Source organism: Gouania willdenowi, chromosome 13 (genome assembly GCF_900634775.1).
Source record: "Gouania willdenowi chromosome 13, fGouWil2.1, whole genome shotgun sequence".
Classification (NCBI taxonomy): domain Eukaryota; kingdom Metazoa; phylum Chordata; class Actinopteri; order Blenniiformes; family Gobiesocidae; genus Gouania; species Gouania willdenowi.
In genome coordinates this window covers 32194185-32216506 of record NC_041056.1, presented here as the reverse complement: position 1 = coordinate 32216506, position 22322 = coordinate 32194185, and the positions used below count along the sequence as shown (strand labels likewise).

At 38.2% G+C, this 22322-nt stretch overlaps 1 protein-coding gene across 6 annotated transcripts in view; it reads left to right on the top strand.

Annotated features, from left to right (window-relative positions):
• LOC114474955 (kinase suppressor of Ras 1-like) overlaps nucleotides 1-22322 on the top strand; it is a 56427-nt gene that overhangs the window by 22064 nt on the left and 12041 nt on the right. For 2 of the 6 annotated variants that reach the window (XM_028465590.1, XM_028465585.1), the window contains exons 2-11: nucleotides 6018-6159; nucleotides 8449-8842; nucleotides 9224-9381; nucleotides 9490-9559; nucleotides 13486-13569; nucleotides 13650-13711; nucleotides 18063-18175; nucleotides 18297-18471; nucleotides 19550-19604; nucleotides 21371-21410. In XM_028465590.1, the coding sequence (XP_028321391.1) occupies nucleotides 6084-6159; nucleotides 8449-8842; nucleotides 9224-9381; nucleotides 9490-9559; nucleotides 13486-13569; nucleotides 13650-13711; nucleotides 18063-18175; nucleotides 18297-18471; nucleotides 19550-19604; nucleotides 21371-21410 (1227 nt within the window). In that variant the 5' untranslated portion in view covers nucleotides 6018-6083. The remainder of the gene's footprint in view (nucleotides 1-6017; nucleotides 6160-8448; nucleotides 8843-9223; nucleotides 9382-9489; nucleotides 9560-13485; nucleotides 13570-13649; nucleotides 13712-18062; nucleotides 18176-18296; nucleotides 18472-19549; nucleotides 19605-21370; nucleotides 21411-22322) is intronic. The other 4 variants (XM_028465587.1, XM_028465589.1, XM_028465588.1 and 1 more) reach the window with 4 other exon arrangements.

Below are 22322 nucleotides of genomic sequence, written 5' to 3'. Positions count from 1 at the left end.
TAATAAAAATTCTGAAATGCACGCATTCTACTTCACAAATATTATTTTGAGGCACACATGTAATATAAATCCACAAATAATGCAAATGGCTGGATGTGCATTTACAAACAGCTTCTGTGCTGTGAAACCTCTAGGCATTTGTGAGAGAAATCTGTGTGGTGAATTTTGAGACGTCACAGGTCAACAAACGTCACCATTGGCTGATAAAACTGATTGACAGATTCATCAGCTAATCAGGTGTGTTTGCTTTCAGCCAATCATATGGCTTTTTACAAACAAACGTAGATGGAACTACATGGTGCTCAAAATCAAAGTGGTCGTATGTTTGCAATAGACATTTCGTTAATGGTAGGTTGTGTATTTTGGGAATCTAATAATGAATTATCCTACATTTAAATTGTCATTTATTCAATAATGACTGAAATGTTTATGGCTAATATGTCTAATTTGAAGACAAGCAACGTGAAATTAACAGTAAAGATGCAATGCCTTGACTTGTATATGAACTGTAAGTATAATAAACAAATGTGCTTCATATACCCATTTATGTTTTAAATTAGGCTGTAGTATTATTACATTATTAGCGGTGCTAGCTTAGCATAGCCACATCGCGTAACGAGCCAATTATCATGATGACACAGGCCTATATAGACACAAAAACACATACATAAGCCTACCTTAAAGGAAATATATGCATCCAAGCTTTTGTAAGTCCTCATCTTCTCCATTGTGTAGACGCCAGGGCTGTTAATGAGCTACTCATAAATAGCAGGCCATTGGAGATCTGGCCATGTTGTCGGGTCGTTTTTCTATGAACCTTGAGGTGTTTGATATGGACATGATTCCAAACCAACCAGATGTAACTTCCCTTCATATCAGTGCTTGGCCTTTGGCTCTAATCTGCTGAAATATTCGTACAACATTGAGTAAAACCTTCGTGTTTTCTGCGGTAAATAGTGTAAATAGCGGTTGTCAGGCAAATATAAACCCCTCCTAAAATGGCAAAGGGCGTTGCTAAGGCAAATGTCCTGGATGATGATGTCACTGCAAAAAGGTGTAATGAGTAAAATAAAACAAAAAACTAAACAATATTTACACAAAAAATACACAAAATGACAAACACATTTATCATGCACATGTCCCATAGAATTAAACCAGGAAAATTGCACCCACATATACAGTATACCCATTTATAACACGACAGAGTACATAGTAAGTACACCTCTTTTACATCCAACCTTCAGACACATACTCATTTGGCCATAATTGACAACTCTACTTATGCTCCCACATAAATGCATACTTCCAACGGGCACTGTACTAGTCTGTTTAATTAGACGAAAGAAGAGGAGCTGGGGTAGGTTGCAAGGTGTTTGCGGACGAAGCGTGCGGAAGTAGGCGTGTTTACACTTAAAGAGAAACCCCTGCTTTCTGCCGACCTGCCTCTAGGAGGGAAATTCAGAAAATGCCTTGATTATGGGTGTTTCTCCTGTAGCAGTAAGACACGCCTACTCAGGCAGCCGGTCAACTCTACAAAGTGAGTTCACAGCTGAAATGTGTCACTATCCAATGACATACAGTCAGGGTAGGCAAGGTAGGCAGTGTCTACCCAAGGGTGAATTGATATTTTGATTATTTGTTGTAATTGTTGTATAATTATAAATTATTTATACAAACAACGGATGCACTGCCGTGTCATAAGATATATCTTGCTGGGAGAGTATGGAGGCTATATTGAATAATTGTTCATGTTTCCTTAATGGTGTTTTACAATGATGATTTTGTTAGATTAACACTGTGAAATTGTCATTGGTGTCGACATTGGTGGTCTTGATTTGCAACGCCCTGCCTACCCAAACCTAGTGCTCATGGCACGTCACTGCTACTATCGCATGCATAAACAATAACAATTTAAAGCTCATACACAGCCTTACAGACACCACTCAGGGGCAAACAGCCCTGCTCTCCAACCACCTCACACACATGGCGATAAGACATGCATTCACATCCGTGCACAGACAAAGATGGACAGGAGTACACACATGATGTATCTGTACACACACATATCTTGATGAACCCTCTGATTAGTGCAGAATCTGTTCTTTATAGAAGCACAAAGTCAAAAACATCACCACTGCAGTGGACGGCTTCACACAGAGCAGTTGAGTTCTGCATTGGGGCTGTGAATGAATGCTCATTGAGGGCTGTGATTGGAGGAAACCCTCCTTCCTCCGCTTAGCTTTTATAGGAGGGGCGGGGCCAACAGTGAAAGTTGGTGATGCGCGTTTGTCACGATAATCCGTCTCAGCCAAGAGCAAAATTAATTTGTAATAGTCGGTGTTCAACACTGAGAGGGCAGTGACTCTGACGTTTTACAACTAAATACGCAACATTAAAATACTTTTACTAAGTAGGACTAAGTAGTACTGTGGAGTGGTGGTCTAGTGGTTATGGAAGCAGACTTGAAATTGGAGGATCATCAGTTTGAATCTCACCTGGGCCATCACTGTGGGAAGCTGAGCATGTCCCTTAACCCTCAACTGCACACCGTGGCTTCCCGCTGCTCCTCAGGGATGACAAAAAATGTCATGTATGTGTAAAACATATACAGTATGACAATAAATAAAGGCGATTATTATGATTATTATTATTATTCAAATATGAAGAGTGGGACTGGGATTAATAAACAGCACTACTTAATACCTAAATAAATATGTGTATGGGTTTGGGGTTTAGTTACATCTTTAAATAAATACATTTGCATCACATGGTCCCATGCTGACTCTGAGCATTATTCTGTCTGTACTCTGTTGTCTGTGGAGACAGGGAGGTGATGAGGTTTAGACCAGATGTTGGAAACTCTGGAGGGTCAGCTCATGGGTTTAATGTCCTGGGGAGGGTGTGTTCACTCTCCATGTACTTAAAGAAGAAGAAATAATTAAGAGTTAAGGAAGTAACAGACAGAGGTCACAAAGTGCTTTACATATCAGCTTATTCACACACCAATGGGACACATATTGTCATTATGTTCATTAAAAAGAAAACAGAAAGTTATGGAGATAAATAGTCAGAGCAGGAGACACACACACACACACACACACACACGCACACACGCACACAAACACACCTGCGTTTGTCTGTCTGTCTGTCTGTCTGTCTGTCTGTTTATATGTCTGTCTGTCTGTCTATTTGTCTGTCTGTCTGTTTCTCTGTCTGTCTGTTAGCAAGATAAATTGAAAAGTTATGAACGGATTTGGATAAACTTTCAGGAAATGTTGATAATGGGACAAGGAACAGGTGATTGAAATTTGGTGATGTTCTGGATTACCAAAAATGAGAAAATACCACTCGTGGAAATCACAATATGGGTGTGTGTGAGCTGTGCATGAGCCTGCTCCTTTAAGTGTGGTAGCTTATGCGTAATGTAGTAGTGGTAGGGAAGTGCATTGTGTTTATGTCCTGCCCGATACTCGTGCTGTACACTTTACGTGTTTGTGACAATTCTTAAAAAAAATAAATGTGGCACAATTTAGATAAAATCGTGCACTGTGGTTTAATAAATCACTTGGCGAAGGTCTGCGCTCTCCGAGTGCTTTTCTAGTTATTATTATTAATATTATTATTATTATTATTATTGTTTTATCGCACCATCCACCAAGTCACATTCCTTGCATTATTTTAAACTCTACTTGGCAGATACAACTATTCTGATTCTGATTCTTTCTGGTCCAAACTGGACTTCTTAAGCTATAGAGGAGATATTGGTTACCTATTGTTGTTCAGTGCGTGATTCAACCTTTAGACCTTCTTTTAATATTTAGGGACCTATACTACGAAGCTGGATTTCCTCTTATCGCGCTAACTTCTGGATTTATTTGGTGTGTGGTGTCCTACGAAGCTGGATAACGTCTTACGGAGCTAAATACTGTGGTAACTTAGGCTGAACGACCAACCTGGACGGCACCATGTTTTGATCTAGCTTGGATCTCACTCAGTGAGTCCTAAAGTTCTCTTAGAAAACAACCTGCCCAATAAAAGGTCGATCAATCTGTGAACGCGTCACTGTGCGGATCTGATGTGACGCTGACAGGAGAGAGAATATTTAGACATTGATCAATCCTTTCATTTACCAATGACTTCCTATAAGAAACATATAGATTTATATCTGATGAACTGACCTACATTAGTCAGCTGATAAAGCCTGTGTGTATCGGGTGCTTTCAGTTCGATAAATAAATAAATACATTAAATAATTAATTTATGTATTCTGTATGATGCATATAGCCTCAGTCCTGTAAGATAATATAAAATACAATATATTGTCCACCTTTTGATGTAGGTTGAGCAGTATGAACGCAGCATCAGAGCCACAGACAGGGTGAAAGTGAAACTGATGAGTGTATGTTTATTCTTCATTTATAATCTCACTAATTTATGCATCAACTCTCATTAATTCCTGCATACATAACTTACTACTTTTACTGCAGCAAAAGTGTGGTTTCTGGTCTGAATTATTGATTTCAATTTTACATATTTCTAAAAAAATATTCCTCCATTGTGATGTACAGTAAGTTACTCTCCACAGTTTCCTCGTGATTGTGATTGGTCTGACGCTGCCATCTCCACCTCTGTCACAAGAGCGCGCATGTAGCCTGTCTGAAATCAACTCGATTAATTTAGAGAGTTAATATTGAGATTCGTAGGACAGCTTCTCTCTGATTGAGAATGTTTGGATAGGTGAAGCCCGCTAATGGAGATTAATCCAGGATATAATTATCTCGCTTCATAGTACAGGATCAAAAGGTCAAGGGACAATTATTTAATTTTTTTCTATTCAAGGTACAAATTTAATGCTGATAGATACACTTAGCATGTATCCCTTGAGTTCATTAGACATGAAAAAACAATTTGACTATTTAATGTGGCATTATTTTCTTGGCTTAATGGATATAATAGATTGAAATTGGGTTTGTAGTGATTGCTGAGCTCTATAAGGGTATTGGAAATCTTTCCATGTCACCCTGATTGTATAATGGGGTTTTCTCTGCATCCAGAAGGTTCATCTTGGTTCAACGCTTGGCTTTGAATACATTTCACTTTTGAGAATATATATGATTAGAAAAAAATTATATAAGTATCCTGCACCAGGTTGCTTCCACAAGTTACAGTTATTGTATTATATAAATTAACTTACTAAGTATTCTATACCATTTGCAATTGTATAATAACTACATATTTGCTACCATTGTGAGGGTGTATGTACAATAATATCTATATATTGAATACATTGAAGTGGCACAAATGGTAAAATTTACATATCACATTCACACTCACCAATGAGACTGCCATGCAAGGTGCTAGTCAACCACAGGGAGCAACTAAGGACACTTCAACACATAGACGGGTATAGAACTGCCAACCTCTCGATCAGAAGACTACCCCTCTACCACCTGAGCCACAGTTGCCCACAATGCTACAACTACATGTGATGCCATGGGAAAACCAGGAACATGTTGGCAAGAGAGACACTGAGAAAAAACACAAAAACCTTTATTTCTGAGAAAATTGTGATTTTAGATTTTTTGCAAAATATGCCATATGAGTCATAAAGAAATCACTCCTTGCTTCAAATAAACATATAGGAGGTTTTAAAATGGAAAACTTTGTTTTTGGAAATGGCTTGTTTTAGTGCAGATCAACATACAGATTGCCTTTAGCTATCGACACTCTAGGTATTGTTTCTGGCCAATAAACTGCACGTTGTAGTAAAACACATGGCTACTTAAGCATTTATTCTGATAATGAGTCCAACAAACGCAGCAGCATCCCAGTAAATCATTAAAAGTCAGCTGTTTCAAACACTCACAAGAGCTGATCAGTCACATTCTTTCCTCACCTCTTCTGACCACAGAAAAAAATCAATTTACTGATACCAACTGGTTTTGGTATCGATACTATCGATATTTTTGGGATGAATCCGCACACAACTGATTTTGTTACATGCTGTTTTTCTGCAGGCTGTATCAGGGAGGCTTTCAGAAGACGTGTTACTGCATATACCCACCACTGAGCTGCAGGACACCATGAGACGCCTGAGCTCCAACTCCGAGGACCGATCCCGTCTTGTAGCTTCCCTCTCCTGTTTGAAGAGTGACACAGGTAAGTTTAGAGCTCATCAGCTATACCTGTATGTCCATTTAACTTAAACTGGCTAATTTAAGGGACAATGCAGGGACAATGCAGAGTTCATCGGACAGATGTAAAAGTACGTGTCAAACTAAGGGTGTACTCATACTGCCAGCTTGGACCATTTCAAGCTCACAGCAGAAAGAGCACAAAACATAAAAGCTTTTTTTTTACCAACTTCCTTTGAATCAGAGGGAACTGTGAAAAAGACTGATTAGAACTTCTGAAAGAACAACTTAGTGTGTAAATAACAAAAAATAAATGAAAATATGACCGAAAGTATAATTAAAGGTAATACATTTGAAAACAAATTGATACCAGTGAAATTGACATCTTACATTAAGAGGGAGCCAGCTGAGTGTATCTATCATTGTACAGTGATGTGTAAAAAAAAGAAAACCTAATATAAATTTACAGAGTCTATAAAATTAAACATTAGGGGCATGAAGATCAGTTTTAGATGCATTTTGATAAACAATGTCAGCATAGTCTATTGTTGATAATAAGATTTGTGAAGCAAGTTTCTTTTTAACATTGAATGTGAAGCAGTCTTTAGAGCAGTATAAAACACCAGCACTGAAATGTACTTTTTTAATGATATGATCAATGTGTGTTTTAAAGATAAGAGTCAATCCACTCCAAGGTATTTTACATGCTCTACCATAAGACAAGCTCCACCATCAGTAAAATACAAAACCAAAGCATTGGATTTTAACTTAAGGTTCTTTTTCACATCGAAAAGCATTGAGTTAGTTTTTTTTTTTATTCAGCAGCAAATTATTTGCAGACAACCAAATCTGTAGGGAGTTAAAATCAGTTTGCAAAGCCTCCTGAATTAGTGTCATTGAGGCTTTGGATGTGTATATATTAGTACCGTCTGCATATAATTGCATAGAACCATCAGCAAGAATGAGTGGAAGATCATTGCTAAAAATAGAAAATAAAAGTGGTCCTAAAGTTGAGCCTTGAGGCACACCTCTCTGTTGAGTGAGCACATCAGATTTACACCCTCTGAAAACCACACATTGTTTTCTGTTGTGAAGATATGTGTTAAACCACAACAGAGCATGACGAGACAGACCAATTTTATGGAGTTTATCCAAGAGAAGATAATGAGCGATGAGATTGAAGGCTTTAGTAAGATCAATAAATATTGCACCAGTAAGCTTCCCATGATCTAAAGCTGAAAAAACATTGTTGGTCAATTTTACGAGAGCAGTAGTTAGTAATCAGATCTGAAACCAAATTGATGTTGAGAAAGGATATTATTTTTATCAAGGTAATATGATAATTGATAATAGATATTTTTTTTCAAAATGTAAATGTTTACTGTAAGCCTTGAGTTTGTTTCTCCATAATTTAAATTTGTAGGAGGAGATGTTTATCATTGTTTCAATGATTGAGAAGGTTTATATGATATGTTTCAAGGACAGATTGTTATAATGCATAAAGGTCATTGACTTGAGTTACCACTGATTTCAGATTGTTTTTAAGTCTGGGAATAAAGAGACTTCAACAGGACAACAATGATGTGCAGGACTGCACTAATTTTGTCCCCATACAACAACCACTGCAAACGCCACCAGAGAAGCTTCCAGTTAATATTTTACAATTCTGTGATGTGACAAAAATAATTAACTGATGCTGACATTGAGATATTGTGTGACAATAAAGATATACAAAAGTTGTTATTTTGAGAAGAGTCATATTTATGATTAAAAGTATTGATTGTATTATATTATAAAGTATATAATTCTCAGATTTGTAAAAAAAAGATATACAAGTCATAGCTGATACAAATCTATTAGATATATATATTCAGAATCATGCACCTGTCAGTCATTAGAAGAGGTCATAATTATGAGATAAAGCCTTGAGCCTTGGGTTGCATTTGCCTCCAGTGTGAACGTAGCCAAATTATCATTTTCACATCTCTGTGTTTTTTCTAGCTGTTTGGAATCTCTACATCAGGAACATCTTGACTCAGAGTGATCCTGAAAAGTAACCCATGTGTTTATGTCAAGACACATTTCTTTGAAAGATTACTAGCATCTACATACTAGTTAAAATAGATGTTTGCAGTGTTTCTAAAAGTAGGTTGGGAGATATTGGGTTTTACAATCACTTCATTGTTGCTTTTACATGGTCATGTAAAAACGTTTTTTCTTCGGTAAAATATAGTCCTTTAAATAATGAGATATCATGTGCCAGACAAATAATGAAGTAGGACAATAATATTAATGTATCTTGTTTCTGTTACAGCAGGAAGTAACCCAGACTCTGGCTTCCCCACCTCAAAACCCCAAGGGGACAACACTGTCTTCTCCCCAGGGAGTAACTTCCTCAGCTCTGGGAGCCCAGGTACTCCTCTGGGCCCTACCAGTGTCCATGGCCGCTCCATCTCCATATCGGTGGTACCTTACTCATGTAACCAAAGGCCCAGCATGTTGGCTGAGGACATGTTGGATGCCTTCACCACGGAACCAAATTCTCCACCCAATACCAGAACATTTAAGACATGCATTCCCAAGCAATCTTACACTCCGCCTCCACCTTCCCGCAGAGTAATGCAGCTTTTTCCCAACATTGCACTAGCAAGAAGCAAAAGTCAGGAATCACAGCTGACCAACCGCATCGAAGACCCCACAACACAAAAGTATGTCAACCTTTTGGTGCATTTAATACATTCTAACAATGTTCTTGGAGGCCAACATTTTCATATATTTGCTGAAAAGAATCATCTTCTAAAAAAAACATTACTTACAGAAGAGTGTTTCTGTATTTCTATAAATTGGAGTAGCTCATATGAAAACCTTTGGTAGTAAAAGTTCATAATACTGTCTCACATTTTACGGAATTCTTCAAATGTATTCAATACATAGACATTATCCCCCTCCTGAACGTAAAGTTACCTTAGCAGTGCATACATTAGTTGTGTGTGTGTGTGTGTGTGTGTGTGTGCAAGGGTGTTGTAGAATAGAGACTGTACGTATGCCACTTGTGGTCGATATCGAGTGGTGTCAATATATATTTACAGGGCCTGTAAGAAGAGCAAAGTGTTGGCTGCCATTCAAATTAATAGCTTTGGTAACAGTTCAGAGGACTCTGGACCGAGATCCCCTCCACTGTCTGTTCGAACTCACGGCTCTGCTCCAGGTCCCTACATCCTGCCTGTCAACACCACTCTGCTGGACAGTGAGTGAGCACTTTGTGTACTTGAATCCTGATGTTGCCTCTGTTTTTGGTCCCTGTAAACCAGTTTGATTGTTGCTTCTACAATATTGTGTTTCTTTTTACTATCAGCAGATGTGACTGGGAACAGGAGTTCTCCTCAAACAATGAGGAGAGACATTGGCCTAGCTGTAACACACAGGTCAGTAACATTTAAATAGTACATTACAGTGAAGGGGTCTTGAATTAAAAATGTTCTGCAGTAATACCACTGTAGCATCATGCTGCAGTAATTGAGTTTAAGACAGCGCTTCTCAATTACTTTCTTTCACGCCCCCCCAGGAAGAAGAAAATCTTTCGCGCCCCCCCACTCTCCGCCGTGACTATGAATAGTATATATACCTATACAATTGTTATAAGTACACCTCTGCATAACATTGAATCCTTATTAACATGAAAGAAAACAAAAAATAATATTAAAGAAATACAGATCAAAATTTAAAGTGCATCAAAATCAGAATCAGTTTTAGGAATTGATCTTGGTGGAAAAAAACAAACTAGAAACACTATAATAATAATAATAATAATAATAATAATAATAATAATAATAATAATAATAATAACATTTAATAATTATAATATTTAATAATTATAATAATAATAATAATATTTAATAATAATAAATTATGATATATACAAGTGCTGCAGGTAATTTTGACTGATAATAATAATAATAATAATAATAATAATAATAATAATAATAATAATAATAATAAATTAAAATTAACCAGCAACAGTAACTCAGGAGCACAATATATATAAAATAATTTAACCTACAAAACAAAACTGAATATTAGAATTAGAAAATTTGAGTTTGTCATGTCAAAACCTACATAAGCAACAAACAAACAGTCTGTGTTGCTGTCAGTTGTTTCATTGAATTGTATTTTTGCAGCAGTTGCTTCATCCACCATGACAGAGACCATGTCTAATGCTGCAGTATCAGATCCTCTGCTAAGATGTAGGTTTTTTACACTGAGCATTCTGGTATGCTACCTTATATCATATGATGCTAACATTGCTTACTGGTTTACTGAAGTAGGATTCACGAAACGGGATGATTGTTGGCAATATTTGGCACGTTTTCACTGAAAAAACTCAAACGTTTTATCAGCGTGATTGGGGTGTAAATCATTAATTGACGCCTCGTTTTTCCAGGGCTATATAGATATAAATGATAAATGCTTTTATTAAATATATCTATGGTCACACTGTCAACGGGCCGTAAAGGAGATTTTGTAGACGTAAATAGGAGTTCCATGAATCAGTGATTGACTGCTCAACCTCGTGGACCGGACGTGTGCCCCCATGTAGTGAAATTGAATTGCGTGCAGTGAATTTGAATTTGAGAAGCAGAAATATATAGAATTTTTGGAATGTACTAACATGATTTTTTTTCAACTGGAAAAATACAATTTCAAGTTATTTATTCAGTTTCAATACAATTTCAAGTTACTAATTCAGTTTCAAAACAGTAAATTACATTTCAAGTTCAAGTTGTTACTTTCAAATTCAATACCAACTATTCAAATTCAGTTTCCATTGTCACTAATCTCAGCCCATACCATTCAGTGACACACATACTGTACATAGAGATTTTTGGTCTGACTACTTCATCATTAAAAGACTGTGTAAATGTCACTCCACTCGCTAATAAGGAGTACAAAGCCCAGGGAATCAGGACTGCAGCACGTCAGAATGCGCCCATATTCCATTTAGAGCGTTTCCCTATAATGAATATGCATAGTAGGCGGATCTCTCAGGGGTAGCAAAAATATGGGAGGAGAAAATGCACATAAATTAATGCAGGGGAGGGAATGCGATTCATGAAATCTGGAACTGTTTGCTGTGTGTGTGTGTGTGTGTGTGTGTGTGTGTGTGTGTGTGTGTGTGTGTGTGTGTGTGTGTGTGAAAAAGAGGGTCGCTATGTGCAGAGATAGATATGACCATGGGTCGATGTACCTTTCGGATGCACTGCTCCAGTCTGTGTCTCTCTCTCCATGTTGTAACCGTCAAAGTCTCGTGTCGTGTTGGCCAGAATCAACAAATCAGATGCGTAATTTACGTATGATCACTGATGGCACAATGGTGACAGTGTGTGTGACACAGCGCTGCTCAGACCTGCGCTGGATGATGGTCAGTAGTTCATCTTCAAATAATGCAGACTGATTGACAGACTTTGTTGCTGTATTAACTCAGATCAATGGTAGATCAATAGGATGGTTTCTGTCAAAATTTGCCTATTTTGCTTGCAGTGATCAGAGTAAAGTTACAGGAGCGGACGGAGCATCCACGTTAAATGAGAGGGGAAACCATCATTAGGTTTTAAAGTTGTTAAGAAAACAACAACAACCTTTTTATTTGTTTATTTAGTTTTCTACATTATTAAATGTTTGTGCAGCAGACAGAGAAGTCCATCTTCCTCAAATGTCAGTGCTTGTCCGCACTGAGGTCTCCACATTAAACAAGCAAAACGCTCATTTAAATAGGGGCGGTCTGCACTAGTTCTACTCGTGCACTAATCATTGCTGCAATCTTAGTGAATTCCGCGCAGCAGGTGAGGAAACTGCGTGACCAAAGGATTTAGGGAAGCAACTGGATTACCACCCTTTATTTCAGATCTTAGTGAATCTGCCCCTCAGAACACTTTTAATACACCGTGGAGAATGATGGGACAGTGGGGATCTCTGATATTGATGCTATCATGTAGTTGTGTGTGTGTGTGTGGGGGGGGGGAGTGGGGGGGGGGGGGGGTTAACTGGTGCCCTGTGCTGGCTGTCGGGGTGGCCTCGGCGGGAACTGGAGGCCTGTGGCAGGGGGCCAGCTCCTTTGGGGGCTTGACTGATGTGCCTGGTGTCTAGTAATGTGGCTTGCTGTGTCCTCTTTCGAATAATTGGCTTTGGGGACATGTTTCCATTCCTGGGCTGGATGCTGCTGGGGCTTTTCTCTTGAGCTGGGTCCACGGGTGAGGGATGTTTGGAGGGCTGCAGCTGTTGAAGTTTCCCATAAATACACTCTTTGCGTAGTCACACCTGTGCATTACTTAAGTCCACAAAAACAAACAGTAAATTCTTGGAGCTAACCGTGAATATGTATTTTAACTGGTCAGCGCCTTCATACATTACAGACCTGCTACATGTTTACACCTGAGTAGGTGAGAGCTTATTCTACTGTGCTTGATAAATTTTACGTCAGCATGTTTACATATGATAAAAGATTAATTTGCAAGTGGTTATTAAGTTGGTTCAAATAGTTTCTATTGTAATGTACTAAATGTGTTTAATATATTGAGTACTTGCTAAATACAATATAAAATGGGATATTTACTATTATTGTGTTGTCATATTGCTGTAACCTGTTTATTAATTGATGTGTTTATTAGATTTCATCCTGTATAATTACACTGGTGTTTGTTTGTTTTAAGGTTTGTTTTTTTAATCTGCATAAAAGAATTGAGGAAAATAAACTAAACCCTCATTATTTGGGAGTGAATCCCATCAAGAAAATCTTCAAGAGTGTGGGAACTGTGCACATACTTAACACTGAGGCTGTATCTTGTTTTCTACAAGTGTCAAAATTGGGGTGGCCTAATTGTTAAAAAAAAACCTGTTGTGTTGCTAGGTGGTTCAAATTAGCTGTGGGCCCTTGAGCAAGGCAATTAACACCAACTACTACCTGGGTGCTGCACTGTGGATGCCCACTGCTCCTAAGGGATGGGTTAAAAGCAGAGAACATATGTTGTGTTTGTTGCACATATATAACAATAAAAGCGACTTAATCCTTATTATTATCATTATCCTACCTTGGATTATTGACACAACATCCTAGTAATAGAAAGGTTGCATTTAGCAAATTGTTAATATTAATAACAGCAATGTAGTTATTAATTATGTGCCTTTCTTAAACAAATTAAAGCTTTTCTAAAAGTCCCCCATGATTAGAAAGTAGCGACTCCGGGAATAAGGCATGGCAATTTGTAATTCATCTGTATTTTTATGCATTTCTCAAAAGACTCAATGATTGACTTCCCATTGTTTTTATTCTAATACAAACTTTATACTTTTGTAGGTTTTCAACCAAGTCCTGGCTTTCTCAGATGTGCCAAGTGTGTTGTAAGAGCATGATGTTTGGTGTCAAGTGTAAACACTGCAAGTAAGGGTGACATTATGTCCTGTTTCACACTTTGTCTGATTACAGTACACGCTATCTCATCAGCTTACTTTGGTTCACAGGTTAAAATGTCACAACAAATGTACAAAGGAGGCGCCATCATGTAGGATATCCTTCCTTACATGTGAGCACCAAACACACTATCGACTTTAGATTTGGGATTATAATGCAGCAGTTGTTTGCTGGCTCTGAGCGGTGTGACTGTGTGTTCCAGGACACTGGTCACACTGTTTGGGTCGAGTTTGCATGTTCTCTCACAGTGACATGAGTGTTCTTCTCTAGGGGCCTCATTTATCAATCGTTCTTGCACGACCTGTGTACGAGCATTCCCATGCAAAGTATGGTATTTATCAACTTGAACTTGTGTGTAGAAACAGGTGTACATTTGCCCACAGCTCTTACCATGCGAACACACAAAATCTGGTTGTAGAACAGTGATACCACAAATAGAATTCACAGAGAATCACAGCAGTCAGCAATCTCCAACCTCACACATTTTCTCTGTATCCTCTAATTGACAAAAGTTGTCACTTGTGAATTTAGTTCATAATCTCATAGAACGCAAGACATGATGGGTAATTTTGACATTGAGTCTTGTTTAGGAAAGGACATTCAACATGTGTATCAAATATGAAGCAGTTTGAATTTTGCATTTGAGAGTTATAAGCATTTTCCTATTATGGCATGCTAAATGGCGCCAGTTGCGCCACGACCAAACCGTGAGAGATACGCAAATTCTTTCAATGATTTTTAATCTTCAGTGGATCCTAAATGGTCTGGCTGAGTTTGAAGTGAATCGAGTGAAGCCCCACAAACTAGTTTGCGCAAGAACAAAAAGCCATTAATCCATGATGACCTACTTCCTGTTTGGTTTTGGGCATGGTCATAATGTAACTTTTTGCTCATCTTGGGGTCAATAACACATGTGGCGAATTTTGTACAAATCACACAGACCTGCCGAAAAGGGATAATAATAGGGAAAAAGAGCAAGAGCAACAGGTTCCAACAACCAGTATGGCCTTCGGACCCTAATAATAATACATTTTTATTGATAAGCCCTTTTCAAAAACTTAAAGACACTTTACAGTTGTGTATGACAACTACAAAAGTCAAAAAATAAATTACCAACAATAAAGGTAAATACATAAAATGCATAACAATCATAAGTTAAAAGCTTGGGAGAAGGAGTGTCAAAGCAAGGAAGATCGGTCTCTTTGATACCTGCTTCTCCCATTGGTTTTACAAAAGCCATGGTCCGTATATGTGCGTCGTTCCCGAATGGCACTGGAGGCCCTGGAAGTCGGTGCTTGAAGTTCCGAGATCAAGTCCCATCAATGAGAGAGGAGTGTGGAAGTGAGGGGACTGCCCTTGCTTCTATACTGCTGCTCCCATCTGTTTTCAAAAGTGCTCGGATTGGGCCGAAAGTGGCATCAGCGGTAAACCCCCAGTCCAAATATATGTAAAATGAATAATATAAAAACCATTAAAACACTAAAGATCTCTGAACTAAAATTACAAACACTTTCAGGTTGGAAATATTAACAGACCGACTGAGCTTGTTTACGTTTAGATCCCTCTCAACCTATGACCCTCCAGGTTGCGCATGCGCAGTTCCAGAGTGTGAAAATGCATATTACAAAAGTTGGAGAGCTGTGTGCTCTGCAAGAGAGAGTCTTCAAAGATGATATTGATCTGTGAGAGCACAAAGTGGCTTTTCAGGAATTACCGCCTACCAAAAAATACTGACTTATGACCGATTTATGTCTATGATGCATGGTAAAATAGTGGTTAGCATTTTCACCTTACCAAGAAGGTCTTCAGATCAAGCCCTGGGGTGGAAAGTTTGTTCTCCCCATGCTTGTGTGGGTTTTCTCCTAGTGTTCCAGCTTCCTCTCAACATCCAAAAACATGACTGTCAGATTGATTGGAGTTGCTAAATTGCCCTTAGATGTGAGTGATTGTTGATTTGTGTGTATGTTGGCCCTGCGATAGACTGGCGCTCTGTCCAGGCAGTACCCAGTCTAGTGCTGGATGACATCTGGAGATAGGCACCAGCAGAACCCTGAAACCCCGAAAAGGAGCAAGCAGCTTTGAAAATGGATAGATGATATATGCCCTGATTTGCAAATGTTGGAGTGACAGACGAAATGCACAAAACCTTTCCAGTGCACATCCAGCTGCTGTCTGTGCTTTTAAGCAGGAGCAGCTGAGGAATCTGTCTGGTTGATTGCTGTGTGTTACAATTAGGGGTGGTTCCTGATTCGATTCAAATCTGATTATTGAAGTCTTGATTCGATTACAGACTCATTCTTGATTATTAATGATTCTCAATACAATTTGTCATTATTGCTGATTATTGATCTTCACTTTAACATCAATCATCTTCTGATTTATTTGACTTCACAGCACCTTTAATCCTGTATAGTGTAACTGAATAAATGCCCAAATTGTATTAATTCATTGATTTTATTGTCCTAATAGCAAAGATGCTGATGCTTCGGAACTTTTTGTGGTCACAAGACAGAAACTTAATATGATTCATTGATTAGCATCCAAGGCCTTCTACCCAGCCCCAACCACCAGACTTGTCCCTGGTGCACTCCCGCGATACATCAGCCTCTTTTGCCATGTGACGCATCTCGTGGCATGCTTCGATGGCTCCACGCACTCGTTGTGGGCACGCTTGTGAAAGATGCGCCAGCGTCCGAGGTGCAAGTCCCCTTCTTAGCACCCATCTGGTGCAGTCCGTTGCTCAGTACTGTAAGCCCCTATCGCAACGCTGTTAAGACAGAGTTAACAGCTCTGCCTTGTGGTTTCATCTTGTATGACAACCGTTGAATGAAGGACTCGTCTGGTTTGTATTAGTTTAGAAAAATGTGCATGATCAATTTTTGGAAATTTAAGAATCAATTCATAATAGTCAATAAAAAAATATGGGATTATTATAGTAGTTACAATACTCCATGGGCAATTAGGGATGTAATGAAGACATGGGTAATAATGCCTGTAGCCAACTCACTGTAGGAACAGCACTACAAGCATCATTGAACGTGAAATAGTCCTGCTAAATGGCCGATGGCTGTGCCTGCACAAGTATAAACCTGAAAAAGTCTGCAACTTAATCTTGGTTTGCTGTGTAAAATCCCTCAGAACAGACGAGCCGATGCCTAATACAGGCATATTACATCCTGTAATGCTGACGCCATTCAAACAAGACAGATAATCAATCTTAGGGAAGTCTGTCTGTCAAGTGACACATTTCAGATTTGACATGACAGGTTTGACAGGTTTATTTTTGTCCATTTAACAACAATCTGTGCCATTGAGTTGTTGATGTAGATTGTTTGGGATGTTTGTCAGTTGATCCTTTATTTCATGTATGTCCATTCACACATATTCAAAGGGATTGCTGCTACCATAAATAGTCAGTTGGAGGAATTTCTGAATGCTTTAGAACAGTGCTGCTGTGCGTAAGACTGGTGTCACGGTGCACGTTTGATAAATTCAAAAATATTTTGTACTCACACAAATAATTTAATTTGTACAAACCTTTTCTACACACAGTTGATAAATTTGGCCCTTGGGTCCTCTCACTGTCCTAAAACATTGTCTGTGTCTCTGATTACATTTGTGTTTACATTGTGTGCTAACCGAGAGAATAAATACATGTTTTGAGTAATCGTTTAAAAAGCTTTTGATTTCATTACGTTATTTGCACTGTGAACTGTTGGATGCCTTTTTTTTTTATTATTTACAGGGTAAGCCCATTATCAACATAATATATATGAGTGTGTATTGTTTGAGTCCAAAAATATTAGTCATGATTCATTGTATCTTGTGCATTTGTAAACAACACTGAATCATCAAGTTATGGCACTGAAAGGGGTTTATTCTGAAACGTTACCTTTAGTCAGGTGAAATTTGTAAGAATTGCATTTGGTTTTACAAAGAAAATCACTGAAACATGTAGAGTTAGAACCATGTTGACTTCATTCATTTATTAATGACAAAAAGTCAGCCCGAAGCTGCCCCTCCAACCTGCTTAGAGATAGCCTCTGTAACTTTATTGTTGCTAATTTGTTTGGACATTTGTTAATTACACTTTAATGGTAAATTATTTAAATAATCAGATTCTTCAAATCTCATAAAAATATAATTCAATTTGCAATCACATATTTTAGAACAGAATTAAAGCTTTTTATTAACAAAGTGCAAATATTTTTTTTCTTTCTCTTTTTCTTGCTTTAAGATTTAGCAAGGCCCTACTAGTGCAATACTAGTATGGCCTGATGATGGCCAGTGACTGGCCCCCCAAATTGGGAACCACGGCCCTATAATAATGCCCTAAATTAGTGATTAATAAAAATTAACACATTAAGTTGTCATTTACAGGCCTTATGTGTGTGTGCGATTGCATATGTGTATGTATATTTATTGTGACCAGAAATTAGCTCATGTATTTATTTCATCCACAGTGCCAAGGATGCGTAGGGCAGAATCAGTGCCTTCAGACATAAGCAATCGCATCGATAACAAAACAGTGATCCCTCTGCAGTTTGGCACTTTGCCAAAGGCTGTCACCAAAAGTGTGAGTTTTTTTTCTACATATAAAACAGTGAGAGTCATCGTTTAAGAAGGAAAAAAGATGCCCATTAAAATACTGATTAACAAGATATTGGAATAATGCAGTTTTTGTTTGATACAAGCAGCCTGTGCCCATCATACAGCGGCTGGACTCTAGCAGTAACCCTTCATCAGCCACTTCCTCCACACCTTCATCCCCAGCTAATTTCCTGCAGAATAACACTCCAAGTGTTACTGCCACATCACCAATAAACAACCATTCACCAACAGGTGTTAAGGATGACCGCTTCAAGTTCCCAGGTTAGCAGCTCAAACCACAATATTGACTGTAAACAGGTTTCATGATCAAAAACTCACTTTGATTTGCTTTCGCTGGATTCCGTATATTCAGACTTTATGGGCCTGTACTACAAAGCTGGATTTCCTCTTATCGCGCTAACTTCTGGGATTTATTCGGTGTGTCCTGTACTACGACATTGGCTAACTTCTTATTGGGCTAAATCACCATGGTAACGTAGGCTTCACGACTAATCTTGTTGGGGCTAGGTTTTGTTATGGCTAGGATATGAGCGAGTACAAAAGTCCTACCTTCTGACCAATCAGTTCGCTTGAAAGATGACCTGCCCATTGGTTGGTTTGCAGATCATACAGCTGCGTTTAGGAAAGAAAGAATATTAATGGGTAAATACAATATTTTCATTTACGGATTACATAATTTAGGAAAGGTATAGATTTACATCTGATGGACTGATCTACAGTCAGCTGATGAAGCCTGTGTCGGGCACTCTGATGAATGAACTCATTCATTCTTTCATTGATTCATACATGTGCTATGGTGATGCTGACAGCCTCAGCAGAAACATACTACAGTGAAACAATGCACTCCCATCCCAGTGTGTGTGTGATAAATTGAGGTGGATAACTTGAATAGAAACACATCTGTCTGCAGCAACAGTGTTTTTTTTTGGTAATTCACATTTTTTAAAGAATAATTTATTAATCATGACGTAAGTTGCTCTCCACAGTTTCTCTGTGATTGTGATTGGTCTGACGCTGCAATCTCCACCCCTGACACTGAAGCGTCAACATCACCAGGCTGAAATACACTCGCTTAAGTGGATGTGTTGATAACCTGCTTTGTGACAGTGAATGTTTGATTAGGTGAAGCTCGCTAACGGAGAGATATCCCAGATTTACTTATCCAGCTTCGTAGTACGGGCCCCATAAAAGGTTTTACAGCAAACTACTTTAGCTGGGCTAACACCACATCGTTATACAGAAATCAAAATAGTTTCAGGAAAAAGAGGACAGTGAAAATATCCCTTAGCAGTCAATGCATTGCATTTATAATGACATTGCTGAGCTTTAAATTCCATAGATGTTCCTGCCTCTCCACACACTGGACCGCGTACTGGCAGCTGCAATGAGTCTGGGTAAGAAACAACATTGATCCAATGTAACTCTGTGTAAATGGGTTACCAAGATACACTTTGTGTAAATTGGTCATTAATAATAAGTTGGTAATTATGGTAATTATTAAGATGGTGCCGCAAATGGCTGCTTCAGTGTGTTGGTGTGCACTGTTTTGTCTTGTTTTTTAAGGACCTGTTTGCCTTGGACTCTGGTAACATTGTGGCTAACCACTCCCACAAACGTTCCCAAACACTCCCCTCTGGCAGGAGGCTCTGGTCAATCAGTACTAGAATCTCACGCCACAAGAACATTTTCTTGCCATTTGCCACCGGCCTCATTAACAAGGCCAAAGACCCCCAGTGATCCCCCCACCACTCCATAGATAATATATGCTGCATTGCACAACCATGTAAATACAGTATGTAAAAATAATTCTTCTTTTACCCTTTTTTTCTTTGACACTCTTTATTTAGTTATTATTATTGTTGTATTTTCTTAGTGGTAACTATTGTACTCTAAATGTATTGTTTGCACCAACCCACCAAAACTTTAATTAATAAATTACGCATTTTGTGAAAAAAATATACCTGGCTAAAACAGTTTCAGTCATGAAAAACTTAAAACAGCCTAATGAAAAATTTCGATTTTTACATCACTTTTGGATTGAAAAATATTTGATTCTTATCTTTAACTAAACTTCACAATTACAGAAAATGTACCCAAGAACAGAAAAGTACAAGTTCATATAAAACAAAAAAATAAATAAACTAATCTATTAAATATGGAAATAATAAAATCAGTCAAACATTAAACATAAGAGAACCTAAACATTGTTGTCTAAAATAGTGCTAAAAATAGTGATAGAGGCATGTGTTTATAGCGTTAGTAGCTTACTAGCCTCCAATGAAAACCAGAAAGGCCAGCAAAAAATACGTTCCCTGGGAGAACATGCAAACACCACAAAAACAAGAACCTTCTTGCTGAGAGGTGGGGGTACCCTTATCTGCATCATTGTCATGCAAGTGCTGGTACGTAGTTATAGAACCAGGGCACTATCAAGCATACAATAAAGCAAAATTCTGAACTAATGAAATCATTTTATCATCAACAGAAAGTATTATTTAGATTTTGAACTTACGGTATTTAAAATCCATCAATCAAGAATCCCACTGTAATATTAGTACAAATATTGTTTGGATTACTTATGTATTATATATGACATCATATATAAGTGTGAGGGCTGTTGTGTTTTTGTAGCATTCATCTATCTTCTCCTGTTAATCCTGTTTGAAGCCAATTCGAGATGATTCAGGGCACAATGAGAGAAAAAGGGTGGGGAGGGTGTAACCCTGAATCAGTTGCCAGTCCATCAGGGAGCAGATGCTGAGGTGGCCTTAAACAATCCTTTTTCACCTTCAACACCCAAACAAAAAAGTCTCAATGAAGCTGTCACAGAGGAAAGGGTCCATAAGCAGGAGAGAGATCTTCACAAAGAGAGACCATGGTTAGCAGTGCCTGAACTCTGTGCTCTGAAGAAGCAATAGCACATTGTTCTATAGCCTCGTAGACAAAAATACAACAATCAACCTTCAGTTAGTTTATTTGTAGGATTTAGTGTCTGGGGTAGGGGAACATTTTTTCATTTATTCCTCATGGTAAACTGTAATGATAATAATCACATTTTCTTAGTTTTTTAATTTTAAAAATTCTCCTGGATAATCCACTCATCAGTTACTAGTGTTGGAATAATATGGTCTGTTGCTAATTCTTGAATTCTCTGTTCCAGGATGTCACCAGTGGCCAAAACTCCTACAGCAGAGAAACATGTAAGTTCTGACTCTGACATCCACAGTAAATCATCACTAAATGTTTATGGAAACCACAAAGTAGTCTGTGAAGTCTGTGAACAACAGTCTAACTCAAATCCTAATAAACACATTTTGATGACATTTTTAGGAAATATGATGAGATAAGGAACATGCAATTCAATTTTGAAGATGATCTGGATCAACATCCTGATTCTAACATTTAGTTAATGCAATATGGGGACTGCTATGGCAGAGGTTTGCACTCTGGATCAGCTCCTTAAAAGGATTGTGCTGAGTTTGCAACACTACGGAGCCCCGGACATGACATAGTGAAGAAAAAAATTAATTTGTGGCCACAAAACACTAATAACGTTCCCGGTAGTTTGTGTGACTTGTTGCTGGAGCAACGACAGATGCAGTCAAAGGGGGTTAGGTTACTGAATTGCCCTCGTGGATACTGTGTTGCTTTTATTTATGTTGTACAACCATTGAAAGTGTTAATTATGTAAGTGTGTGCAGCTCTGTGTGTACAGACGCATCAAACACCGGACTTTTTGGTGCTAAGTAAACTCACTGCGGCTGTTGTAAACAAGACATTATGTGTTTTTGCACATTTAAGTATGTTTTTTGTTTGTATTTTATAATTTACATTCAGTACCACAATTTAATGAAACAATGAACACTTGTATAATATGTCTCATTAAAAAAAACAATAAAACAAAACACTTTAAGTTGCATCAACGGAGTGACAGGGTGCCACCCTCCACCCAGGTAGTTGGCAGTGTCTCAGCCCCTTTTGGTATAGTTTAGTGGCTAAGGACGCTTGCCTTGTAATTAGAGGGTTCCCCCTGTTCAAGCCCCACCTGGGCCATCACTGTGGGATGTTGAGCAAGTCCCTTAACCCCGAACTGTTCCCCAGGCGCCGCAAAA